Below are 26,399 nucleotides of genomic sequence, written 5' to 3'. Positions count from 1 at the left end.
TGAAGTTTAGATTGAAGCTATTTTTTTTTTTACTTATAGAACTCTAATTGTGCTAGTACCATTTTTTTTTAATTCTCCCAAATTATCCCACCCTCGCCCTCTCCCACAGAGTCCAAAAGACTGCTCCACACATTCAAGTCTCTGCTGTTGTCTCGTATACAGGGTTTTCGTTATCCTCTTGCTATATTCCATATATATGTGTTAATATACTGTATTGGTGTTTTTGTTTCTGGCTTACTTCACTTTGTATAATAGGCTCCAGTTTTGTCCACCTCATTAGAACTAATTCAAATGTATTCTTTTTAATTGCTGAGTAGTACTCCATTGTGTAAATGTACCACAGCTTTCTTATCCATTCGTCTGTGGATGGACATCTAGGTTGCTTCCATGTCCTGGCTATTGTAAACAGTGCTGCGATGAATATTGGGGTACATGTGTCTCTTTCAATTCTGGTTTCCTCGGTGTGTATGCCCAGGAGTGGGATTGCTGGGTCGTATGGCAGTTCTATTTCCAGTTTTTTAAGGAATCTCCACACTGTTCTCCATAGTGGTTGTACTAGTTTGCATTCCCACCAACAGTGTAAGAGGGTTCCCTTCTCTCCACACCCTACTAGTACCATTTTTTGAAAAGACAATTCTTCCTTCACCTTTATCAAAAATTGCTTAGCTGAACTTGGATTCAGTTCAGTCATTCAGTCCTGCCCGATTCTTTGCGACCCCATGGACTGCAGCACGCCAGACCTCCCTGTCCATCACCAACTCCAGGAGTTTACTCAAACTTATGTCCAGTGAGTCAGTGATGCCATCCAACCATCTCATCCTCTGTTGTCCCCTTCTCCTCCCGTCTTCAATCTTTCCCAGCATCAGGGTCTTTTCCAAAGAGCCAATTCCTCACATCAGGTGGCCAAAGTATCGCAGTTTCAGTTTCAACATCAGTCCTTCCAATGAATATTCAGGACCAATTTCCTTTAGGATGGACTTGTTAGATCTCCTTGCAGTCCAAGCAATTCTCAAGAGTCTTCTCCAACATTACAGAACTTGGGTTCAGTTCAGTTCAGTTCAGTCGCTCAGTCATGTCCAACTCTTTGCGACCCCATGAATCACAGCACGCCAGGCCTCCCTGTCCATCACCAACTCCCGGAGTTCACTTAAACTCATGTCCATAGAGTCAGTGATGCCATCCAGCCACCTCATTCTCTGTCGTCCCCTTCTCCTCCCGACCCCAATCCTTCCCAGCATTAGTCTTTCTTAATTCTCTATTCTGTTCCATTGATCTACGTGTCTCTGAAAAGACATTTTAAAAGCAGAACTACTTTCTTTAGAATAATTTCCTTCAAATTGAAGGCTTCATCTTTCAGAAAAGAATGGAGACTCTTGGGAATTTCATGCAGTTTGGATGACCAAATATAAGTTATATGCATGGATGGTTTGATATATAACCATTATGAGTATTACAGGAGGAAACATCAGATGCTTCCCATAAAAAGGAACCCACAAGTTACAAATATCAAGTTACTAAACACTTCAAGATTCAGTGCTTTATGCCAACTCCAGAATGATGCCAAAAGCTTTGAAAGATATTTAAATGAATATATTTTAAAGATATATACGTATATCTCTCTTTTCTGTTTTTCATTCCATTTCATACTCTAAAGATAGAAATTAGCAGGCCTGAGAACACACCAAATCCTGTTTCAAGATTTGTAGTCACTGAATATACTGTCAGTTGCAAAATGCCTGACTGCAGTTAATGACCTAAACTGCTGTAATTTATTCCAGTTTTCAAATAAACTCAGCTGACACTTGTTTGACTAGCAAACCAAAGCAAACAGGAGTCTCACGAGCATGAATGAGATGTGAAAGACAATAAGAAAAACTGCAATTGTAGGCCAACTGCATGATATTTTCCATGGGGGAAGGGTGGATTTAAACTCTTTGAGTTTATTTTCATTTCCTTCAGTAACTCTGGGTCTGTTTTCATCTGTAATTAACACATTGGAATCTCTTTCTACTAAGCAACAACAACATAAAATAGATGTTTCCTGAATTCTTTGAGGATTAAGTTGATGATAATCTCCTCTACAATACACATATAAGAAATCTACAAAATAAAATTCTTCTGTAAATTAGAAATGGACGTTTTCTATGGAATTTAACTGTTTCTATTTTATTCTCACTAGTTCAGTTTAACTTTTCTAATAATTTTATTCTCTGATTCTATCCAAATAGGGAGTTACTGTATCATCTAAAATCATAACCTTGAGTAAAGTCACGAATTTTCAAGAGAAAACATCTTTTTATGGGGTAGAGTTAAGGATATTGAGGTTTAAAGGGGAACACGGTTAGGATAGAGGCTGAGAATAACATATGTGTTCATAAAATGCCTATTTCAAGGGGAAAAGGGAAATAAAATATTTCTAAATTTAGAGTTTATTGATATTAGCTGTTCTTAATCTATATTATTTTCACACCTCACCCTCCACTGAAAAATCTTGATGTCTTGAACCTCTACCAATTTTGAATATTGAATACCTTCACATCATGAATAAAATTGGTTTGATTTAATAATCCTTTCCACATTACCATCTATGTATCAGAGGCCTAACTGCTACCCCTTGGTTTGCCTCTGCTGAGCTCATTTGTGGGAAACATTTTTAAAGGGCAACTGCAGTGAGTCAAACATGCTGTTTCCACAATTGCACAGCTGTGGTATCTTTGCGTACTTTTCTATTAATAACACTACATGTTATTTATAAGCAGGACATTGTAATTGTGCTGATTTCATGAGCCCAGTCATATGGCTTCTTTTAGGGTCTTTAAAGTGAACAGCTGATTTTCACAAACATTTATTAAATAATTATGATTCAAAATTTAGCTTCAAAATCTAAAACTTTACCTAAGATTTAATTGGCAACAACAGTAGGCATGAAAATTCTAGGTGTAATATGTGGCAGGTGCAATGTGCTGATAAAATATCCTTTTTAATTTCTACTATTAGGGTAGAAAATTATTAATTACCACTGGAATACTAATCAAAAGAAAGAAATAGTTCAAATGGTTAGGCTAATAATCTATTAGAATTAAACTGCATTTGAAAAATCAGATGGAGTCATGAATTAACTAAAATTAGTCTTTTTAGATGAACTAGGTTATCCAGACCAAAATTACTTTCACCACTTTAAAACCTACTTCATTTCTAAGTCCTCAATAAATATGTTCTGTTCTTTCCTGAAGTATTGTGCCTCAGCCAAAATTTATCTACTCTCCTCTTCAATGTCTGTTACTATTTTGACTGCTCATCAGATGTTTCTTTGAACCTCAAATATATGCACCAGAAGCAGGGCTAAGAACACAGGTCCTATCTAATAATATTAGAGAATACTAATAATTAACTAGATCATCTCTTTCATTCTTTATAAATAAGCTGCAACATATTTCGGTGACTTAGGATAAAATCTTGTTCAAGTTAATCCATTAGAGCAGGATAAAACCTTACCTGCTAAATGGTGATAGGCAGAGAGCTAGATTCTGGTATTACTCTGCTATCTCCTAGCTTGAAGAGAGTGGGAAAGTTACAAGTTTTGCTTAAAAGGAATAGATCACTATTTGATCTAGAAGGTAAAAAACTCTAGATTTTTACGTCAGAACACATATTCCTATCTTAATTCTCTTCTCTATTCTGACAGATGAGAAAGAAGAAATATATTTTTTAAAAAATGCTGCCAAGAAGTAATTCTCAGCAATTGATTAAAGAAACTGTAATCAGAGCTGTACAGTCATTATAACCATCAATCTTCTTCCTTTAAGTCAGCCAGGAACACTTGTTTCTTAGAACTAGTTGAGGATGTATGCTTCTAGCCTTAAAGAGGGAGGTTTGCACTTTAAATTCCTTATCAACAACTTTTCATCAAAAGACAGCAAAATTTATAACACTAATTGGTGGCGAATATTATTATATATTGTTTTTCTGTCATCAAAAAAGATGAGCACACATATTATGTCTTGGAAAATACTACTTAGGTTTTGATGCAGTTGGAAGAAAAAAATTAGATAGATGGTTCTTAATTTTAAAATTTTCCAGGTCATATATTAATAAAAACTGTTTCAAATTTAGCTCTATATTTAAAATATTATAATAGCATCAGAAAGAATTTAATCTATATATTTTTTTCATTAAAAAGGGTAATTCACACAGACTAACATACCACAGTTTTAAGGCATTAAAAAACACAAATAACAAAAATGAATGACTTGATTTAAAACAGGTAAAGGAAATAAATGGTTAGTTCTCAGGAAAAACATAAAAAACATATGAAAAGACGTTCAATCTCACTAATAATTAAAAATACAGATTAAAACAATAAAAATTATTTTGTACCTATAAAATTAGCTAAAATTTTTACAAGTTTGATGATTTTGGGTAGCAAAGGTTTGAGGGGAATAAGAATCCTCATACATTGTTGAAGAAAGTGCAAATTACCAAAATGTTTTATGAAGGCAATTTTGTAATATCTACAAAAGTAAAAGTCTGCTATCTTTGATATATAAATCCCACTGTTAAATAAATACTACATAAATACCTACAAAATAAGGCCAAAATATATGTGTAAATGATTATTACAGCAAAAATAAATAAATAAATAAAACAACCTAAATCCTTATATTTGCCAACAAAGGTCCGTCTAGTCAAGGCTATGGTTTTTCCAGGGGTCATGTATGGATGTGAGAGTTGGATTGTGAAGACAGCTGAGTGCCAAAGAATTGATGCTTTTGAACTGTGGTGCTGAAGACTCTTGAGAGTCCCTTGGACTGCAAGGAGATCCAACCAGTCCATCCTAAAGGAGATCAGTCCTGGGTGTTCATTGGAAGGACTGATGCTAAAGCTGAAAGTCCAATACTTTGGCCACCTCATGAGAAGAGTTGACTCACTGGAAAAGACTCTGATGCTGGGAGGGATTGGGGGCAGGAGGAGAAGAGGACGACAGAGAATGAGATGGCTGGATGGCATCACCGACTCGATGGACATGAGTTTGAGTGAACTCCAGGAGTTGGTGATGGACAGGGAGGCCTGGCGTGCTGTGATTCATGGGGTCGTGAAGAGTCAGACCAGACACGACTGAGTGACTGAACTGAACTGAATCATAGCACGCCAGGCCTCCCTGTCCATCACCAACTCCCGGAGTTCACTCAAACTCATGTCCATCGAGTCGGTGATGCCATCCAGCCATCTCATTCTCTGTCGTCCCCTTCTCCTCCCGCCCCCAACCTTTCCCAGCATCAGAGTCTTTTCCAGTGAGTCAACTCATCGCATGAGGTGACCAAAGTATTGCAGTTTCAGCTTTAGCATCAGTCCTTCCAATGAATACCCAGGATTGATCTCCTTTAGAATGGACTTGTTGGATCTCCTTGCAGTCCAAGGGACTCTCAAGAGTCTTCTCCAGCACCACAGTTCAAAAGCATCAATTCTTCGGCGATCAGCTTTCTTCACAGTCCAACTCTCACATCCATACATGACCACGGAAAAACCATAGCCTTGACTAGATGGACCTTTGTTGGCAAAGTGATGTCTCTGCTTTTTAATATACTATCTACGTTGGTCATAACTTTCCTTCCAAGGAGTAAGCATCTTTTAATTTCATGGCTGCAATCAGCATCTGCAGTGATTTTGGAGCCCAAAAAATAAAGTCTGACACTGTTTCCACTGTTTTTCCATCTATGTCCCATGAAGTGATGGGACCAGATGCTTTTGTGCTATGATTCATGGGGTGGCAAAGAGTCGGACACGACTGAGTGACTGAACTGAACTGAACTGAAATCCTTATAAAGACTGGCTAAATAAATAAAGTTCATCCATATAATTAAATGTAATGCAGTCTTTAATGAGATTAAAAGGACTGAGTAATCTACACTGATAATGTGGAAAATGATCCAAATATATTAGGTCAAAAAAACAAGGCATGAACTCAGTATAAATTCCTCATATAAACATAAAAAGGGCCAATATTTACATGCCAATGTGGGCATTAAAATGTTTATGAAAATATATACAAGAAGTAATTAACAGTGATTGCCTTTGAGGAGAGATACTACAAACAAGAATAGAGCAATACTCTTGCATTTTTACTTTTCTATGGCTAGAGTTAAATGTATGAGTGCTCAGTCCTGCCTGACTCTTTGTAACCCATGGACTGTAGCCCTCTAAGCTCCTCTGTCCATGGGATTTCCCAGGATCTTTAGGGGATCTTCCTGATCCAGGTATCAATGTTTAAATGCAAGATCCGAAACTCTGTCCCTGAGGCATACTGAATCTACATCTCAACAAGATCCCTGGCGATATGTAAGACTAAAATTTGGTAGTTCAGTTCAGTCGCTAAGTCATGTCCAATTCTTTGCGACCCCATGGACTGTTCCACGCCAGGCTTCTCTGTCCATCACCAACTCCTGGAGCTTGCTCAAACTCATGTCCATTGAGTCAGTGATGTCATCCAACCATCTCTTCCTCTGTCATCCCCTTCTCCTCCTGCCTTCAATCTTTCCCAGCATCAAGGTCCTTTATAGTGAGTCAGTTCTTCTCATCAGGTGGCCAAAGTATTGGGGTTTCAGCTTCAGCATCAGTCTTTCCAACGAATATTCAGGACTGACTTCTTTAGGATAGACTGGTTGGATCTCGTTGCCGTCCAAGGGACTCTCAAGAGTCTTCTCCAACACCACAGTTCACAAGCATCAATTCTTTGGCACTGAGCTTTCTTTACAGTCCAACTCTCCTATCCATACATGACCACTGGAAAAACCATAGCTTGACTAGATGGACCTTTGTAGGAAAAGTAATGTGTCTTCTTTTTAATATGCTGTCTAGGTTGGTCATAGCTTTTCTTCCAAGGAGCAAGTGTCTTTTAATTTCATGGGTGCAGTCACCATCTGCAGTGATTTTGGAACCCAAAAAAATAAAGTCTCACTGTTTCTATTGTTTCCCCACCTATTTGACATAAAAAGATGGGACCAGATGCCATGATCTTCGTTTTCTGAATGTTGAGCTTTAAGTCTACTTTTTCACTCTCCTCTTTCACTTTCATCAAAAGACTGTTTAGTTCTTCTTCACTTTCTGCCCTAAGGGTGGTGTCATCTGCATATCTGAGGTTATTGATATTTCTCCCGCAATCTTGATTCCAGATTGTGCTTCATCCAACCCGGCATTTTGCATGATATACTCTGCATATAAGTTAAATAAGCAGGGTGACAATATGCAGCCTTGAAGTACTCTTTTCCCTATTTGGAACCAGTCTGTTGTTCCATGTCCAGTTCTAACTGTTGCTTCTTGACCTGCATACAGATTTCTCAGGAGGCAAATCAGGTGTCCTGGTATTCCAATCTCTTGAAGAATTTTCCACAGTTTGTTGTGATCCACACAGTCAAAGGCTTTAGCACAGTCAATAAAGCAGAAATAGATGTTTCTCTGGAACTTTCTCGCTTTTTCAATGACCCAACGGATGTTGACAATTTGATCCCTGGTTCTTCTGCCTTTTCTAAATCCAGCTCGAACATCTGGAAATTCTTTATTCACATATTGCTGAAGCCTGGCTTGGAGAATTATAAACATTACTTTGTTAGCATGTGAGATGAGTCCAATTGTGTGGTAGTTTGAACATTCTTTGGTATTGCCTGTCTTTGGGACTGGAATGAAAGCTGACCTTTTCCAGTGCTGTGGCCACTGCTGAGTTTTTCCAAATTTGCTGGCATATTGAGTGTAGCACTTTAACAGCATCATCTTTTAAGATTTGAAATAGCTCAACTGGAGTTCCATCACCTCCACTAGCTTTGTTCGTAATGATGTTTCCTAAGGCCCACTTGACTTCGCATTCCAGGATGTGGTGGGTGATCACACCATCATGGTTATCTGGATCATCAAGATCTTTTTTGTATAGTTCTGTGTATTCTTGCCACCTCTTAATATCTTCTGCTTCCATTAGGCCCATGCCATTTCTGTCCTTTATTTTTCCCATCTTTGTATGAGATGTTTCCTTGGTGTCTCTAATTTTCTTGAAGTGGTCTCTAGTCTTTCCCATTTTATTGTTAACCCTATGTATGCCTGCAGTTTTCTGAGCACACCTGGATCACAGCATTCATTATACAGTATTCACAATTTTGTTTACTTATCTAAATCCCACATTAGTGGTGAGGTTGTTAAAAGCAAGATCTATGTTGTTTGTTTTTCCTGTTTGGCTGCACAGATCAGCTTGTATGATCATTGTTCCCCAACCAGGGAGTGAATCTGGGCCCTCTACAGCGAAAGCATGAAGTCCTAACCACTGAACAGCCAGGGTATTTGCTAAGATTTTTGTTGTTGTTGCTGTTTTATTGCACTTAGCACACAACTGACCATCAGTTCAGTACAGTTCAGTCCCTCAGTAGTGTCAGACTCTTTGCGACCCCATGAATCACAGCACGCCAGGCCTCCCTGTCTATCACCAACTCCCGGAGTTCACTCAAACTCATGTCCATCAAGTTGGTGATGCCCTCCAGCCATCTCAATAAGTGTTTGTTAAATAAATGAGTAAACACGCGAGAAAAGAAGAATGAAAAAATAAATGCAAATTAATTTATTTTGCAAATAAATTTACTCTATTTATAAATAAATAAATGCAAATTTATTGCTCTTTTATCACAAGTCATCAAATGGCAATATAGAAATATTCATTATAAGTGACAGGAAATGTAAGCTATTAAGAATTATTTTTTAAGAACCACTATGTTTAAATGTATACATTTCATAGAAACACATTACAAATATTTTTACCTTCAACAAATAGTACATAAATCCAGGACTCCAACTAAAATCTCTTAAAATTTTTGTCCTTTCTTTTAAAAAGTCCCACATAATATCACCAGTTGGAGCACAAGTTAATAGTTGAAAAGATACAACTAAATTACTGTTAGATAGCTATTGTTTCCCAGATGACACACAAATTATGCTACTGTTTATCTTTAAGACTGCAGCTGGGGCTGATTCTGCGTCACTATTTACTATAATTACAGCCTTCAGATTTCATTCTGTCCCATATTCCATTATAGGATATGCCCAGGCCAGATGAGCAATTTCAGAAATCAGCAGCACTGATGGATGTTTGCAAAATTGTGGCAATAGAAATCTCTTTTTTCTGGTAGTGTGAAAATTCTTTAGTATCACTTCCCTCTTCAACCAAAAATTCCTCACCTGGCTGTTTCTCGCCACTCAGCATCCTCACCTTCACGCCAGCAAATCTCATCGAGTTCCGTGAAGAGGTCATGAGGAATGTGCTCCTCATCATCATCCTCGGTCCCAAGAATAAACTGTACTCGCTGTGACGGGGTGTCTATGGATACCAGAGATGGAACACGCATCAGCAAGACCTGGAGCTGCAAATGTCCCAGTTACCACCTTCCACACCACTCACATCTCCCCCACCGCAGCACTCATCCAGAACAGACTTGAGAAATTACATTAAGTCCAGTAAAATATGGGATCATAAACACATACAACGTAAATATATAATGTACTCTATTATCAAAGATAAAATCAAATGTGATGATTATTTTGGATTACTTAAGCATCATGGAAAATATTTGCACATCTCTCACACACACATGCACAGTTTCTCTCATCACATTGCTACACTTTATGGTCATATTCAGAAGAGCAGACTATGATAAAATTCACTTATATTAAAACTGTGCTGAATATAATTCACCAGAAAGAACTCCTTTGCAAGGCTTCTTGGCAATTACACCCATATCCTTCCCCTCACCCCTGGCAACCATTAATCTGGTCCCTACTGCTATAGTTTTGCCTTTTACAGAATGCCATACAAGTGGAAATATATGGTATAAAGCTTTTAGAGACTGTTATTCACTTACCAATATGTCTTTAAGGTTTTGAGATTTATCTGTGTCACTGAATATATCAGTAATTCATTCTTTTTATTGCTAAGTAATAGTCCATTATATGAATGTATCTTGTTTTGCTTATCTATTCACTTGTTGAAGGATATTAAATTTACAGTTTTTTCAATTATGAATAGAACTGATATAAATATTCTAAATTTTTGTGTGAGTGTAAATTTTTATTCTCTGGCGTAAATACCTAGGAGTAGAATTGCTGAGTTACCTGGTAAATATATGTTAAATCAATACATTTGTGCTGAAAATTATAAAACTTTATTGAATGATATAAAAGACCTAAATAAATGAATATATTTATATTAATGGAAAAGCCCAATAGTGGAAAACCATCTTATAAATTCAATGCTATTACAATAAAATATCTGATATTTTCAACAATTTTTTAAAACACAAGAGAATGAATAAATCAGTAACAAACCATAGTGATCACTTAAAACTATAATATTAAATATTTTGTGAAAATAAACCAATTAATAAGTAACTTAAAGGATTAGGTTATAATTAAGTCACAACTGGGAGGATTTTGAAAGTCAAAAGTGAAAAAGATACATGTAATATAAAATATGATATAGTCTCATACTTTTTGTATCAATAAATGTTTGCAGTGGGGCCCTAGCTTCTTCCTATATTAATAGCCTTACCTTCTGCCTTGTAATTCCACTCTGGGTACCTTAGTTTTCTTTCAGATTTTTAAAAATAGCATGTTCCTTCCCATTTCAGGGCCACTGCACATACTGTCTCCTCTAGATCTCCTGTATCTTTCATCATCTACTTCACTATAATATACTTTGGCAAGCCTACCTAATCAGACTCATAAAACACACACACATGAGCACTCATATGCAACAATTAAGTCAGGCACCTGTTATCTTAATTCACAGCACTCTATATTTCTCCTTGTTATACTTTTCTTAATTGCAATTCAAAATTTACTGTTCAATAACAAATTAAATACTTTAAGCAGAAAATATTTCCAACTGCCAGAATTAGTTTCCTAGAAGATAGGATCAAGTCCCTAAAGAAGAATAATGCATGCAAAAATATTTTTAAAATTATAAAGCATCATACAAATATTATTCATGATGACTGATGCTGATGCTAGTGGTAATGGGGATGGACACAATGAAAATATAGCCCTGTCAAAATAGAGAGGTTTAGAATTTGAAGCAGGGAGAATGAGAAAATACTAGTGCCATTAATTGAAAGAGGGTTATAACATGGATGAGCCTTGAAGATGCTAAGTGAAACATCAGACAGAGAAACACAAATACTATTAATATATGATCTTAATTATATGTGGAATATTTACAAAAGACAAAACAATAAAACCAAAGCATTAGCTGCTCAGTCTTTGTGACCCCGTGGACTATAGCCCACCAGGCTCCTCTGTCCATGGAATTGGGAAGAATACTGGTATGGATAGACATTCCCGTCTCCAGGGGATCTTCCTGACCCAGGGATTGAACTCATATCTCCTGCGTTGCAGGCAGATTCTTTACCATCTGAGCTAAACTCATGGAAAAAGAGATCAGACTTGTGTTTACCAGCAGTATGGAGTGGAAAGAGGAAAAAGTGGAGAAAAATGGTCAGAAGGTATAAACTTCCAGTTGTAAGTACTAGGGATGTGAAAGACAATGTGATGACTATACCTAATACAGCTTTATGATATGTAAGTTGGTGAGTAAATTCTACGAGTTCTCATCTCGAGGAGACATCTTTTTCTTTTCTTTTCATTGTATCTATAAGAGATAATGTGACGAATGTTAACTAAACCTATCATGGTAGTCATTTCACAACGTATATAAAGCAAACCATCATGTACTTATACCGTGAGTTTCAACAAAACTTGGGAAAAAGGGGTTGTCAGAATGAGGAGCCAGTATTATAGGCTGAGAGCACAGGAGACATCTTTTAGATATGCCGAGTTTGAAGTGATCATAGCTCAAACATATAAAGATAGTCACAGGACTGCTGGATATTTGATTCTGGAAAAGAGGACAAGGTCAGAGGTAAAGACATAGGTTGCATTTAACTAGAGAAGTAATATGATTACAACAAATAGGACTCAAAAATGAAAGGCAAGAGAAGGCTCAGTATCAGGGGAATAATATGATTTAATATTTAGGATGAGGAAGAGGAGTTAAAAAATCAGAAAAGGATTAGATAGATATGTAAAAGGAGCGGTACACTGAACAAATGTATAATGAACACCTTCCATTCGTCAGGTGAATTAGACAGACACAAACAGAAAGACTCTGATGCTGAGAGGGATTGGGGACAGGAGGAGAAGGGGATGACAGAGGATGAGATGGCTGGATGGCATCACCGACTCGATGCACATGAGTTTAGGTGAACTCTGGGAGTTGGTGATGGACAGGGAGGCCTGGCGTGCTGTGATTCATGGGGTCGCAAAGAGTCAGACACGACTGAGTGACTGAACTGAACTGAAACAGAAAGAAAAAGCTTTCTGCCCTTATAAAACTTACATTTGATGAAGAGAGTAGTATAACAGGGTCAAGGTATAAAAGAACAAGTCAATAATGTCAGATGCTGTAGAATCAATAGCACTGGAATTCCAAAGATCATATATTACTTTTACAATCACAAATAAACTATTTCTATTGGAATAGATTTAATAGATTTAATGCAATCCCAATCAAAATCCCACCAAGTTATTCTATGGACACCAAGAAACTGATTCTAAATTTTATATGGAAAGGTAAAGGCAGAAGACCCAGAAAAGCCAACAAAATATTGAAGGAGTAGAACAAAGTTAGAAGATTGACATTCCACAACTTCAAGAAGAACAGACAAATAGATCAATGGAACAGAATAAAGAGCCCAACAATAGAATTCCGTAAATACAGTCATCTGATTTTTGACAAAGGAGCCAGAGTAGTAAAGTTTCTGTAAAAATAGATATCCACAAGCAAAAACTCTGATCTAGACATAGACCTTACAACACTTTTCCAAAATAAAGTCAAAATGGATTGTGTGTGTGTGTGTGTGTTTATATGTGTGTGTGCTCAATCATGTCTGACTCTTTTGCAACCCCAGGGACTATAGCCCACCAGGCTCCTCTGTGCATGGGATTTTCCAATTGAGAGTGGGGTGGGTTGCCATTTCTTCCTCCAGGGGATCTTCCCTACCCAAAGATCAAACCCACATCTCTTGAGCCTCCTGCATTGGCAGGCAGATTCTTTACCACTGAACCACCTGGAAGTCCCAAAAATGGATCACAGAGCTCCATGTAAAACACAAACACATAAAACCCTCAGAAGATAACATAGGCGAAAACCTAGATGACCCTGAGTATGGTGATGCCTTTTTAGATACAGCACCAAAGATAACTATCCATGAATGAAAGACGTCAAAAAAATTGGAAAACAAGCTACAGACTTGAAAAAGGCACATCTGATAAAGGGCCATTATCCAAAATACACAAAGACCTCTTAATACTCAATATTAAGAAAACCAATATGAGAGTCCCTTGAACTGCAAGGAGATCCAACCAGTCCATCCTAAAGGAAATCAGTCCTGAATGTTCACTGGAAGGACTGATGCTGAAGCTCAAACTCCAATACTTTGGCCACCTGATGCGAAGAACTGACTCATTGGAAAAGACTCTGATGCTGGGAGGGATTGGGGGCAGGAGGAGAAGGGGACAACAGAGGATGAAATGGATGGCATCACTGACTCAATGGACATGAGTTTGAGTAAACTTCAGGCGTCGGTGATAGACCAGGAGGCCTGGCATGCTGCAGTTCATGGGGTCACAAAGAGCTGGACATGACTGAACTGAACTGAATAAAATCAACAACTTGTTTTTAAAAAATGGGTCAACAGTTTTAATGGGTAACTCACCAAAGAAGATATACAGATGGGAAATAAGTATATGAAAAGATGCTCCACATCATATGTTATCAGGGAAATTCAGATTAAAACAACAAGATAACATTATACACATGTTAAAATGCCCCCAATCCAGAATTCTAACCACACCAAATCCCAGCAAGGATGTGAAGCAACAGAAACTCTCATTCACAGTTGCTGGAAATGTAAAATCTTACAGCCACTTTGGAAGATGACTTAGCTTCTTATAAAACTAACCATTCTTTTACTGTATGATCCAGTAATTGCTCTACTTGGTATTTACCCAAAGGAGCTGAAACTTATGCCTACCAAAGAAACCCTATACACGGATGTTTATAGCAGCTTTATTCATAATTGCCAAAACTTGGAAGAAAGCAAGATGTCCTTCAGTAGGTGAATGGATAAATATGTTATGATTCATCTAGACAACAAAATATTGTTCAATGCTAAAGGTAAATGAGATACTAAGCCATGAAAAGACGTGGAGGAATAGTACATGTGTAGTAGTTGGTGAAAGAACCTAATCTGAAAAGGCTACATTCTGTATGATTTCAACTATGTGACATTCTGGAAAACTAGGTGAGAGTAAAAAGGTCAGTATTTGTTGGAAGTGGGAGTGGGATGAAGGGACTGAATACAGAGGATTTTTAGGGCATTAAAAGATTCTGTATGATATTAAAATGACAGATATATGCCATTATACATTTGTTCAATCCCATAGATATACAACACCAAGGTGAGCCCTAAGGTAAACTATGGCTTTGGACATGATTATGATGTGTCCACACAGGTTTATCCTTGGTAAAAATGTACCATTCTGGTGAGCAATATTAATAGTAGGGAAGGTAAGGAGTGGGAGCAATGAGTACATGGGAATTCTCTGTACTTTCCTGTGAATTTTGACATAAACCTAAAACTGTTCTAAAATATAAAGGTTTAAAATGTAGGCCACCTCAGTTTTCAAATTGTTCAATTGTTCCCACCAATATGCACCACTGTATCATATATATAATAACATATATTCAAGAAATTATAAGAAAAAGGAAAAAGAAGCTACATTTACATAGTTTATTTGCTTCAGGCATTAGCAAAACATTTCTCTTTTAGAATGCTAATATGTAAGATTTGGTTTTATTACCAAATATTTTAAGAAATTTGTTAACTAAATTTTACAGCAAAATGAATAAGAATTAAGTCAATAGCCAAGTCTCCAGCTTAACTACTTCAAAAGAAGATGCCAATTTCCTAGATGTAATATGAATGTTGATTTTGAAATGAGGCTGCTGAATTTCCATGAATGTCCTTAAGGAAATTACAGTGTAGCAGATATATTTATGATTTAGTTTATCTGAAATAAGATGCTAATATTATATTTTCCCTAAAAGCATGATATCTGGGTGATAATAATAAATACTAAACCCAATCATATCAGAGTCAAGATAGCCTGTTACCTTTGTAACTGGTTGCTCTGGACCAAAAAAAAAAAAAAAACAAGTTAAATCAGAGCTTCAAATAGCTATAAAAAAAAGAGGAAAAAATTGCAATTTTAGAGTTACACTAAGAAATCAATTATATTTTTCAATTAGACCTACCCATGTGACAAGACAGCAGTTTTGTATCTCACAACAGCCTATTTTAACTACTAATTCACTTATCACATTCCAGAGCAGCCATGCCTCAACACTAGCATTATGTTTCTCGTGCTTTTGAAACAGTTTATCTCATCACTGTTTTCAATGACTTATTTCAGTGTATTCTACATCAGTAATCTGGGTATCTATAATATTTACCATGTACCCAATCTCCCTAACTCTACTATGTGCAGGAACCTTATGTTTAAGACTTCTTAGTGTTTCCTCTAATAAAGCATAAGGATCACTCATCACAACATAGCCATGAAATAATATGAAGAAATCAGAACATCACAGTTATGAATAAAGAGGTTTGGAAAGTCTGAGGTAGGGTATCATATATTTAAAAGACTTCTCAAAGACACAGTGATAATAGCATAGAGAATAATTTTAAAAGTAGGATAATTTATTCTTGGACAAAAGATACTTTATTTGGGTTATAAATAAATAGAACTCTGGCTTTATCTGGCTTTTCATTCTTTAAAGTAGAAATGATTTTACAGACATTAGGTTATGCTCACAAAAATCTTTTTATGATCATCCTATCACCATATTTTTAACGTAAGAGATTCAGATTATGTTTTAACACAGCAAATTTTCAAACTGTGTTATTCAATGACCTTTTAAATATCTATTCAACTTAAAATTATATTACATAAATCATGTAAATTACAGTAATATCAATATCAGAAAAAATTTCTAAGCATAAATGTTTTTCTTTTGTTGATAGCTATTTTTTTTTAAGATAGCCACTGAAAACATCCTGACCTGCATGCTCAGTCATGTCCGACTCTTTGCAACCTCAGAGTCTATATAGCCCACCAGGCTCCTCTGTCCAAAGATCATTGTAATACAAACTGTAGCTAAGACTCTAATAGATTAAGATAAGGATCTGTTTCTATATTTAGTAAAATTATAATGGAAATAAATTACAAAATATAGAAAACTACGCTAGTGAATAAGGGTCTCAGCCTCTTTGTGGCCTCTTCTGGAATCTGTAGATACATCAAAAAATATCATTAAAAGAATGAAAGTATAAGCCACAAGTGTGGGAAGATAATTGAAATATGAAAACAAAAGACTTATATCCATAATATGTAAAGAACTTCCACAAATCAAAAAGAAAAAAAATCCAATTAAAAAAGAAAAAACAAGCATAATACTTGAATAGACACTTCGTAGAAGAGACTATCCAAATGGCCAAAAAGCAAATGCTAAGTTATATAACCTCACTGGTAATCAAGAAATGCAAATTAAGACAATGACATACCATTATGCCCCTGATCAGACAATTTAATAGAATGAAATTGTCAGGTGTTAGTTAGAATGTAAACAACAAATGCTGTCACACTTTACTGGTGAAAGATTAGACATGCACCCTACTTTGGAAACTGGTATCATCTACTACAATTGAAATACATATATCCTATGACTCAGTAATAAATAGTTTCATTATTAGGTATGAGAAATGCATATATGCACCAAGAGCCAAGAGACATATATTCATAGCACAGCTCTTCATAGTATCTCCAAAAATTAAATGATCTAAATGTCCATAAATAGTAGAATGCATGGCATATACAAATGAATGAACACTATGCTATAATAAAAATGAATAAACCAAAGCTACAGGCAAAAACATTTTGAATCCCACTAACACACTGTTGAGCAACTGATCAAGACACATATACCTCCTGTATGACTTCATTTATAAAAAATGCAAAAACAGGCAGGACACCCAGTGTAGGAAGACAGACTAGAGATCCTTTTGGGGAGAAGGGAGAGAGCAGTAACTGGGACAAAGTGGGTTTCTGGAGCGCGAGCCGAATTAGCAGTTACACAGATGTTTCTCTGTGATAAACCATGGAGCTGTACACTTGCACTTCCATGTGTCAACATTTATAAATATTTGTGTTATACTTTATTACAAATATTTTTAAAGAAAACTAATTGATAGTCTCATCTATCAGCCAGCTGCGAGTTAAACAGGAACAGAAAGCCATTGCCATCAACAAACAGATTTGAACTTAGACGTTTTCTGTATTTGCTTCATTTTTCCTAAAGGATGTATACAATTTAACATCTAAAAAAAGAAAAATCCCAAGCCCAATTCCAGGGTTGTGTTAATTCACATAGTACCTTTGAGTACCATATTTTAAATAAGCATTTAATAAAGAATATATCTTTAGTATTCATTTCCAGTGCTTATACATTAACTAATTATGTACATATTCCTGTTATATTCTTTGTTGGGAGGCTGAGGAGCAAATTAACATTAAATTAACATTAAAATGTTCTGAATTTCCCTCAGTATCTTTTATATTTTCACTGACTTCAAGCTTATGCTTCAAACTTATTTTTAAACAACTCATCCACGTTCCCAGTTGAAAATATAATTTTAAATGATATTAGGTGAATGAAAGATGACATTAAAAATTACAAGATGTAAAGTTTTAGCTTCCCTGGTGGCTCAGATGGTAAAGCGTCTGCCTGCAATGCGGGAGACCCGGGTTTGATCCCTGGGTTGGGAAGATCTCCTGGAGAAGGAAACAGCAACCCACTCCAGTACTCTTGCCTGGAGAATCCCACGGACAGAGGAGCCTGGTAGGCTACAGTCCATGGGGTCTCAAAGAGTCGGACACGACTGAGTGACTTCACATTCACAAAGTTTTAGCAGTTTTCTGTCATCAGGAAATTGATTACAGTATGAAAAAAAATTAATTAATCATCACATTCTTATACAAACTATTGTGTTTAAGTGCAGTAACAAAAGTAGGTTGAATCTAACTTCAAGAATCAAAAGTTTTTAGGGCATGGCCAGAAAGGCGACTACCCCCTCGCCCGCGAGGCACCCCATGTCCGTGGGCAACCTGGTGCTAAACCATTGTAGATGACCTGCTTCTGGGTCGGGGTTTCATTCGTAGCAGGGCAGCTCCCTTGCTGCGATCTATTGAAAGTCAGCCCTCAACACAAGGGTTTGTAAAAATAATATAAAAGTAGAATATAAAAAAAGAAAAAAATAAAAAAAAAAAGTTTTCTGTATAATCAAAGTATCACCACCACCATTACTGTACAGCCAAAAAGCTGGGTCTGCCTTTGGACTCACCTAGAAATCACATTCCAACCATGGGCCCTGGTGAACTAGACCCAGCTATTCCAGGCCTGTGACTTGAGCAGGCTCTTTGGCTTCAGTAAGGCCTGCTCAGTTTTCCCTGGATGCAGCACTAACACACTCAGGTTCCTAACAGCACTGCTTTATGTGACAGGGTCATATAATAAAATGGGATTCTGGATGTTTCTCATACACTGGAGTAACAAAAATTTTAGGAGTGCCAAAATTCAAACATTTACACTAAAATCTTTTTGTTAAATTGATCCTTGCTCCAGAAATATGAGTCCAAATTATTCTATGTCTCCATAGACACACACTCCAATTTACAACGTAAAACCTCTGGGAGTCCACCAGAGGAACCTGATGCCTCCCCACACTCTCCTCTAACCCATACCTCTTTGGAAGTTGCATTTTTAATCATTTTAAAGCACTTGTAGGCATGCATTCAAAAGATTTTCTTGGAAATCTTTCCAGGTAAAAGAAACATTTCTTAAGTAGTCAGAAATTTTCTTCGAAGCCTTAGGAATAGTAATTACATATATTCACACTATGCTGAATATCAAAGCCCAAATCAAGGGAATGGTGTTCATAACATGCTTTCAGTCTTAGCATGTAGCTGAGTACTAAATTATCAAGGCATTTAAACTGACTGCGGGATAGGAATAAAAGCAGATTATTAGTCCTGAAGACACTGGGAAAAAAAGTGAAATCTAGGAAGTTCTACTGCTTAGAGATCACCAGAGTGCCAAGCATTTGTCCCTGATAAAACACATCTTAGGTCTAAATATCAATAAAGATACTCAGATGGTTGGGGGAAGAAGGAATAGGTGGCATCCAAAAACAGTGGCTGGCACAACAGAGAGAGACTCTGGCTCACCTGACTTATTGCCAAGTTTCACCAAATAAAGAGGCAGGACTCTCTTAAGATCAATGGCTCTTGATCCTTGCTGGATATTAAATCACCTGGGTACTTTTTAAAAAATACCAGTGCCTAGAGAAACACCCAAAATTAAGTAAATAAAATTCTTTGAGCATCAATATTTTTTAAGAGCTCTTCATGTGACTCTAACATGTAACAAGATTTGACAAGCAATATTCTAGAGTCTGCCTAATTTTAATTGGCATATAAATTACCTGAGATTGTTGTTAATGCGTGGATTCCTATTCAATAGGTCTAGGAATGGGTATCAGATTCTGTATTTCTAAGCTCAAATGTGATGCTAATATTGCTGGCTCATGAACCACACTTTGAATAGCAAAGTATCTAGAACAGTGGATCTCAATCTTGGCTTTGAATCATCTGAGCTACTTTTAAAAATACCTATGCCCCATCCACAGAGGTTCTGATCAGTATAGGGTTTGGCCATCAAAATGTTTCTTAAATTCCTGGGTTTTAAAGGTGAGAGCCACTGTTCTAGAAAAACTGACATAATGTATCCAACTATGGGAAAAAAAAGAATAAAATGACAGAAGCAGAGGGAACAAGCTTATTTTTGTTTACTAATCACTTCTAAGATAATGTGAATATATTTTCTCCAATATTAGAAGAGAATGAAAACTCAAAGTAACCATGAAAGCTAATTTCAACAGATATTCCATTCTTAGAGTTTATGAGGGAGCCTCTCCTAACTACATAGATGGAGCTGGAGAAAGAGAAATCTAGCCAGCTTTGTCTTTATCATACTCCCAGACCCCACTTCATGAAACAAAAAACCCTAAAAATGTGGGAGACACTTTCGTACCTCCATTCTGTGCCCACTGATTCAGAGATGACCATCCTTCCAACATGCTAGTGCAGGAGACTCAGAGTATTTTCCTTTATATACTCCCCACTATCAATCAATCTACCTCTGACACAAGTACAATATATCGGGAATTTTAATGCCCATAACTACACACAGCAATGGAGACAAACAGCACACTGAGGGTGCTATCTCCGCAAGCACTCCTAGGATAAAGCTGGACATATATGGTATGGATATCTGTGCCGAGCAAAAAGAAAAAAATCTGGGAGCCTGTAAAAATATTACAAACCAATGAAAAGTCAAAATAATCTTGATGGCCCAAAAGAAGATCATACCTCTAAAAATTATCTGCTTCAGAATCAAAAGAAAATGTCCAGAAATAATGGAGAACATCAAAGGACTAAAAACACAGGGTCTCAAGCAAGAAAAGTGTTAGCTGTTCAGTGGTGTTTCACGCTTTGCGACTCCATGGACTGTAGCCGGTCAGGCTCCTCCGTCCATGGGATTCTCCAGGCAAGAATACTGGAGTGGGGACTTCCACTCCAGTGGAAGAATACGCCTGCCAATCCTGCTGGGACATGGGTTAGATCCCTAGTTCAGGAAGATTCCACATGCTGCAGAGCAATTAAGCCTGTTAGCCATAACGAAGAGTAGCCCTCACTCACTCAATTAGAGAAAGGCCACAAAGCAAGGAAGACCCAGTGCAGCCAAAACTAAAATAAATTATTTTAAAAAAAAGAATACTGCAGTGGGTTGCCATTCCCTTATCCAGGGGGATCTTCCCAATCCAAGGATCAAACCTGGGTTTCCTGCATTCCAGGCAGATTCTTTACTATCTGAGCCACCAGGGAAGCTCACCAAGCAGGAAAACCAAAATCTAGGAAAGGATAGGAGGAAATGTAAAGAAAAATTGGATGAGATAAGAAATTAACTCAAGAAAACTAAAAATACAACAGCAAAATCAAAGCCTAATAGAAGCAGTAAAATGCAGAACTGATACCTCAGATATCAAATGAATAATGAGACACTAACTTCAAGCTACAAAAAAAGGACAAAGAGCAGATATCATAAATCCAAGATGCAGATGTTTTAATAATTCACAAAGAAGAGACCATAGTAAGCAGAACAAAATCAGAAAAGACAAGAAAATGTTCCCTCAATGGAATACATCAGTGTGTGCAGACTGTAAAGGCTTTTTAATATAGTCACCGAGAATTATGGGGGAGCCTGGTGGGCTTCCGTCTCTGGGGTCGCACAGAGTTGGACACGACTGAAGCGACTTAGCAGCAGCAGCAGCAGCAGACCTATCTTAGCAAGTTTTCTTAAATAAGAGAATGCAAAAACAAAAACTGTCTATAAGCATTCAAGATTAAAAGAAATAAATTTTAAAAATGAAAAAATATAGAGACTAAAAACTTCTCTGCAACACTTAGCAAAACCAGGTATTGAATAAAGCAATGCCTATAGAGTATTAAAAGTAAAATTGTTACCCCAGACTTCATATGCTAACTTAACCTCATATTTGAATACAATTTGACGGGAGAATGTGGGTTTGAGGTAGTTGGAAGGATAGATGACAAGAATAATCCAGTTCAGAAGAAGAAATCAACTAGATTATAAATTGTGTAAATTTTCAGGTGGGAGGAAATAGGAAATAAACATAATTGAAAAGAAAACTCCCTTATTGTTAAAGTGGAAAAAACATAGTTGCAGATACAGGTATATGTTTATGTCTATATGGGAGGAAAGGTGAGTGAATTCTTTCTGGTGACATATTTTCCTTTTGAAGTAGAAAGTGGCTGCTAAGTGACTGTGAAAAAAGAGGTGTTAGAGAAGGATGAAGGAGATTGAAAAATAATTATTACAAAAATTGAAAAAATGCAATAGTATTGGGAGAAAGTGTTGAAGGTTCACAATACTAACAATATTTTTTTGTGGGGGGCACACCTGTGCTGACCATGGATCAAACCCAGCTTGGCAGTGAAAGCGCTGAGTTCTAACCACTGGACCACTGGGGAATTCCCACTTGAGTAATGAATTTAAATTGCTACAATCTGCCTGTTGAATGACTACATCTTACAGAGCATGCCTACCGGGGGAAGTAGGCACATGGAGGAACCCCAACATAAATATGGTTTTTAAGGTAGAGGTGAAGGTATGGATAAAACTAAAACAGGGAACCTAAGGTAATTTAGAATATTAGCAAAAGTACTAGTAAAATTGGCCATGAAATCAGAGTAGGATAAGGAAATAAATGTAACATGGGTAGAAAAAAAGGAGAGAGGCCAAGTAGTTGAACAAGAAAATGAGAGAAGCTGTGGTCAGAGAGCAAAATAAATGCATTAGTGACTTCAGAAGGGGCGTGACTACAGGTGAGTAAGTGAGTAAGGTGCAGTGCAGGACGTCATAGGAAGCGGGACGGTCAGACAACTGAAAGTCAAGCTCTTAATTATGTCATATACACAGACCCTCACAGCACTCAGGAATTGTTAGTAACTTCCATATCACTGTGCTTTGATATTCTGTATACAGTTGACCCAAGAACAATGTCAGAATTAGGGAAGCTGACCTTCCTCCCAGTTGAAAATTCATATATCATTTATGGTCACTCATATCTGGCTCCATATCTATGGACTCAACCAACCAGGAACAAGGTAGTGCTGTGGTATTTACTATTGAAAAAAAAATTCATGTACAAGCAGATACTCCAAATCTGTATTGTTCAAAGGTCAACTGTACACTTTCAAAGAAATAGCATTTAAAATAGTAGAAATTTCACATCTTAAGAGTGAAATTTGGAGAGCATCGGCAGTAGTTTAAATGGGAACTTGATAAAGACATTGCTGTCTAGATTTTCAAACTACTTAGAGCAAGCACTATTATTTGTATAAAATATCAAGAATTAATACAACAAATTCTACTACTTAAGTGTATTTCCTCAATCACAAATCTAATTCTCACCTTCACAAAACAGACGCACAAGAGAAAAAGATGAAACATTCTCTCTCCCACTTTTCTCCAATCTGCCCAACATCTTTTATAAAGGTATACATAAGTTTATGAGTATGAAGTATCACTGCTAAGTATGGATTGTCTAAACAAGTGTAACACTGCAACGATAACTTTAGGCAAAACAAAGAGGAGGACTCTTACCAAAGGGAGGTGACTCCCTGCCATCCTCCGGGCCTGCCTCTCTCTCTCTGTCTCGCTTCCTGTGCTTATGACCGCGATGCCTGTGACGTCGATGGCTTTTTCTTCCTCCCAGGGGCACATGAACTCCAATAAATAGTGTCCGGTGACCTTTATCAGAAGTAAATACACAAATTAAATTTTGAATTATTCCAAGGCACAGAAGATGATTATTTACTTGTTATTGGAAACCCAATACAATTCAATCCATCAAATGGTTCTTGAGTATTTATGATGCGATAAGCTTGCAGCTTAGCACTGTACTTTGGTACATGGGTCTATCAAACATCTACAATACTAAGTATTTGGTTATACAGTATTTTATAACCACCACTATTTTATTAACTATCACAATAATCCCCTGTGTCTATTCCCCATAATTTATAATTATTTTTCATTATACATTTTTTCGTCTATTTTCCCCCTGCACTAAACTAACCATTTATTTTACTAGTTCACTTCCCTTTCAGTTAAGTGTGTGAAATGATCATTATCTCTAAGTAAAACAGATTTCACCAAGATCTTAATAATGTCAAATCCTGTGGAATTTTTAGGCTCTATTGTTTCTATCTATGGTACTTGATACTATTGACCATTCTCTTCTCTATGATTTAACTTTGTCTAGGTCATCTTCCTCCTTTATTTCTCTTTTTTAGCTCAAATTAGTTTCCTTTTCTGGCTCTTCTTCTATTCATTCATTCAAGATTGGGATCCCCAGGATTTGACACCAATTCTCTCTTACACTGTAGAATTAGACATATTCACCTAGACATCCTTCCCACAGGCATGCTAAATTCCATGGAACTCATCCTTTACTTTATCCCCCAAGTATCATCTATCCAACACCTATCTCAGGAAATGCAGGATCTGTCCAGTCATATCAAAGCACATCCGATTTGTAACCAGGTCCTCTTTTCAGTTCAGTTCAGTTCAGTCGCTCAGTCGTGTCCGACTCTTTGCGACCCCATGAATCACAGCACGCCAGGCCTCCCTGTCCATCACCAACTCCCGGAGTTCACTCAAACTCATGTCCATCGAGTCGGTGATGCCACCCATCCATCTCATTCTCTGTCGTCCCCGTCTCCTCCCACCCCCAATCCCTCCCAGCATCAGAGTCTTTTCCAGTGAGTCAACTCATCGCACGAGGTGGCCAAAGTACTGGAGTTTCAGCTTTAGCATCAGTCCTTCCAATGAACACCCAGGATTGATCTCCTCTAGAATGGACTGGTTGGATCTCCTTGGTCCTCTTTTACATCTCATTAATTCATTCTCTCTTCACTATCATTGTTGCCACTGTCTTAACTTGAACCCTCATCTCTCACCAGGACTATCAGAGCATTCTCCCTAGCATTTTCTTTTCTAATTCCAATCTTGTCCCATTCTGAATACTGATGCCATCTTTTCCCCAAATGCAAATCTGACTACATTACTCCCCTGTTTTAGACTCACTGATTGCTTTCTGTTGCCTAAAGGATAAAGCTTTTAGTATCTATAAAGCCAAACAATCGCTGACATCTGCCTATTTCTCTAGGCTTCCACTCTGCCACACACACAATAGGGCAACACATATCCTTTCATTCCTAAATTGCCAGGTGTTCTCAAGTTTCTCTTTCACTTAATGCTGGTACTATTCTTCCAACTGTATGAAATATCTTTGTCTTTCCTGATGAATACCTAACTCATCTCCCAAGTCTTAGTTCAAGGATTATGCCACCTATGAAATTTTTCATTCTCCCTCAGTCTAAATATACATGACCATTTTTCCCCTTAGGATCCTCTGGTGCTTAATCATATACATCAAAGCACTTGATTGTAGTTGTTTACTTATAAGAAGTTTTCTTATGAATCTTCTCAGGGAAGGTCCATGTGTCAGTTATTTTGTATCTTTGTCACCTGACACAGTGCCTAGCATATAACAGATGCCTAGCAAATGTTTGGAGAAGGAAATGGCAACCCACTCCAGTGTTCTTGCCTGGAGAATCCCAGGGAAGGGGGAGCCCGGTGGGCTTCCGTCTATGGGGTCACACAAAGTCGGACACTACTGAAGTGACTTAGCAGCAGCAGCAGCAGCAAATGTTTATTGAAATGAACAACTTATTGAATGGTATTGTGATGGGTATCAGGGATACAAATATACATAAGACATTATTTTATTTTTACAAATCAGCCGGTTTCAGCCTTCTCCAATTTATATGAAAACTAGCATTCACAAGTGTGGTATATTGCTCTGAATGTATGCTGCTGCTGCTAAGTCACTTCAGTCGTGTCCGACTCTGTGTGACCCCATAGACGGAAGCCCACCAGGCTCCCCCATCCCTGGGATTCTCCAGGCAAGAACACTGGAGTGGGTTGCCATTTCCTTCTCCAATGTGTGAAAGTGAAAAGTGAAAGTGAAGTCGCTCAATCGTGTCCGACCCTTAGCGACCCCACGGACTGAAGCCTACCAGGCTCAACCATCCATGGGATTTTCTAGGCAAGAGTACTGGAGTGGCTTGCCATTGCCTTCTCCGGCTCTGAATGTATATATTAGAATCAATTTGAAGATGTGAACCCACCCCCTCAAAAAGACATGATTTAATCTATATACTGAAAAAATTGAAAATTTCCAACATAATTATTTTAACAGAACTGGAATAATTAAAAATATACACAGAAAAACTTTAAAGAAAAATAACCAGCATTATTTACAATTGCCAAGATATGAAAGCAACCTGTATCCATCAGCAGATGAATGGATAAAGGTGTGATATATATGTGTGTGTGTGTGTTCAGTCACTTCAGTCATGTCCAATTCTTTCCAAATCTATGGACTGTAGCCCGCTAGGCGCCTCTGTCCATGGGATTCTCCAAGCAAGAATACTGGAGTGGGTTTCCATGCCCGCCTCCAGGGGATCTTCCTGACTAAGGGATCAAA

General features: G+C 37.3%; 1 protein-coding gene across 3 annotated transcripts in view; it reads right to left on the bottom strand.

Moving 5' to 3' along the window:
- SLC4A10 (solute carrier family 4 member 10) overlaps positions 1-26,399 on the bottom strand; it is a 347,596-nt gene that overhangs the window by 150,382 nt on the left and 170,815 nt on the right. For all 3 annotated transcript variants that reach the window (XM_055398322.1, XM_088842524.1, XM_088842532.1), the window contains exons 3-4: positions 23,450-23,596; positions 9,211-9,349 (exon numbers count right to left, since the gene is read on the bottom strand). In XM_055398322.1, coding sequence (XP_055254297.1) covers positions 9,211-9,349; positions 23,450-23,596 — 286 coding nt within the window. The remainder of the gene's footprint in view (positions 1-9,210; positions 9,350-23,449; positions 23,597-26,399) is intronic.

Source organism: Moschus berezovskii, chromosome 2 (genome assembly GCF_049115385.1).
Source record: "Moschus berezovskii isolate FMDL1 chromosome 2, NW_MosBer_1.0, whole genome shotgun sequence".
Taxonomy (NCBI): domain Eukaryota; kingdom Metazoa; phylum Chordata; class Mammalia; order Artiodactyla; family Moschidae; genus Moschus; species Moschus berezovskii.
The sequence above is the reverse complement of the archived record's forward strand: the minus strand, read 5'-3'. Positions and strand labels throughout refer to the sequence as shown.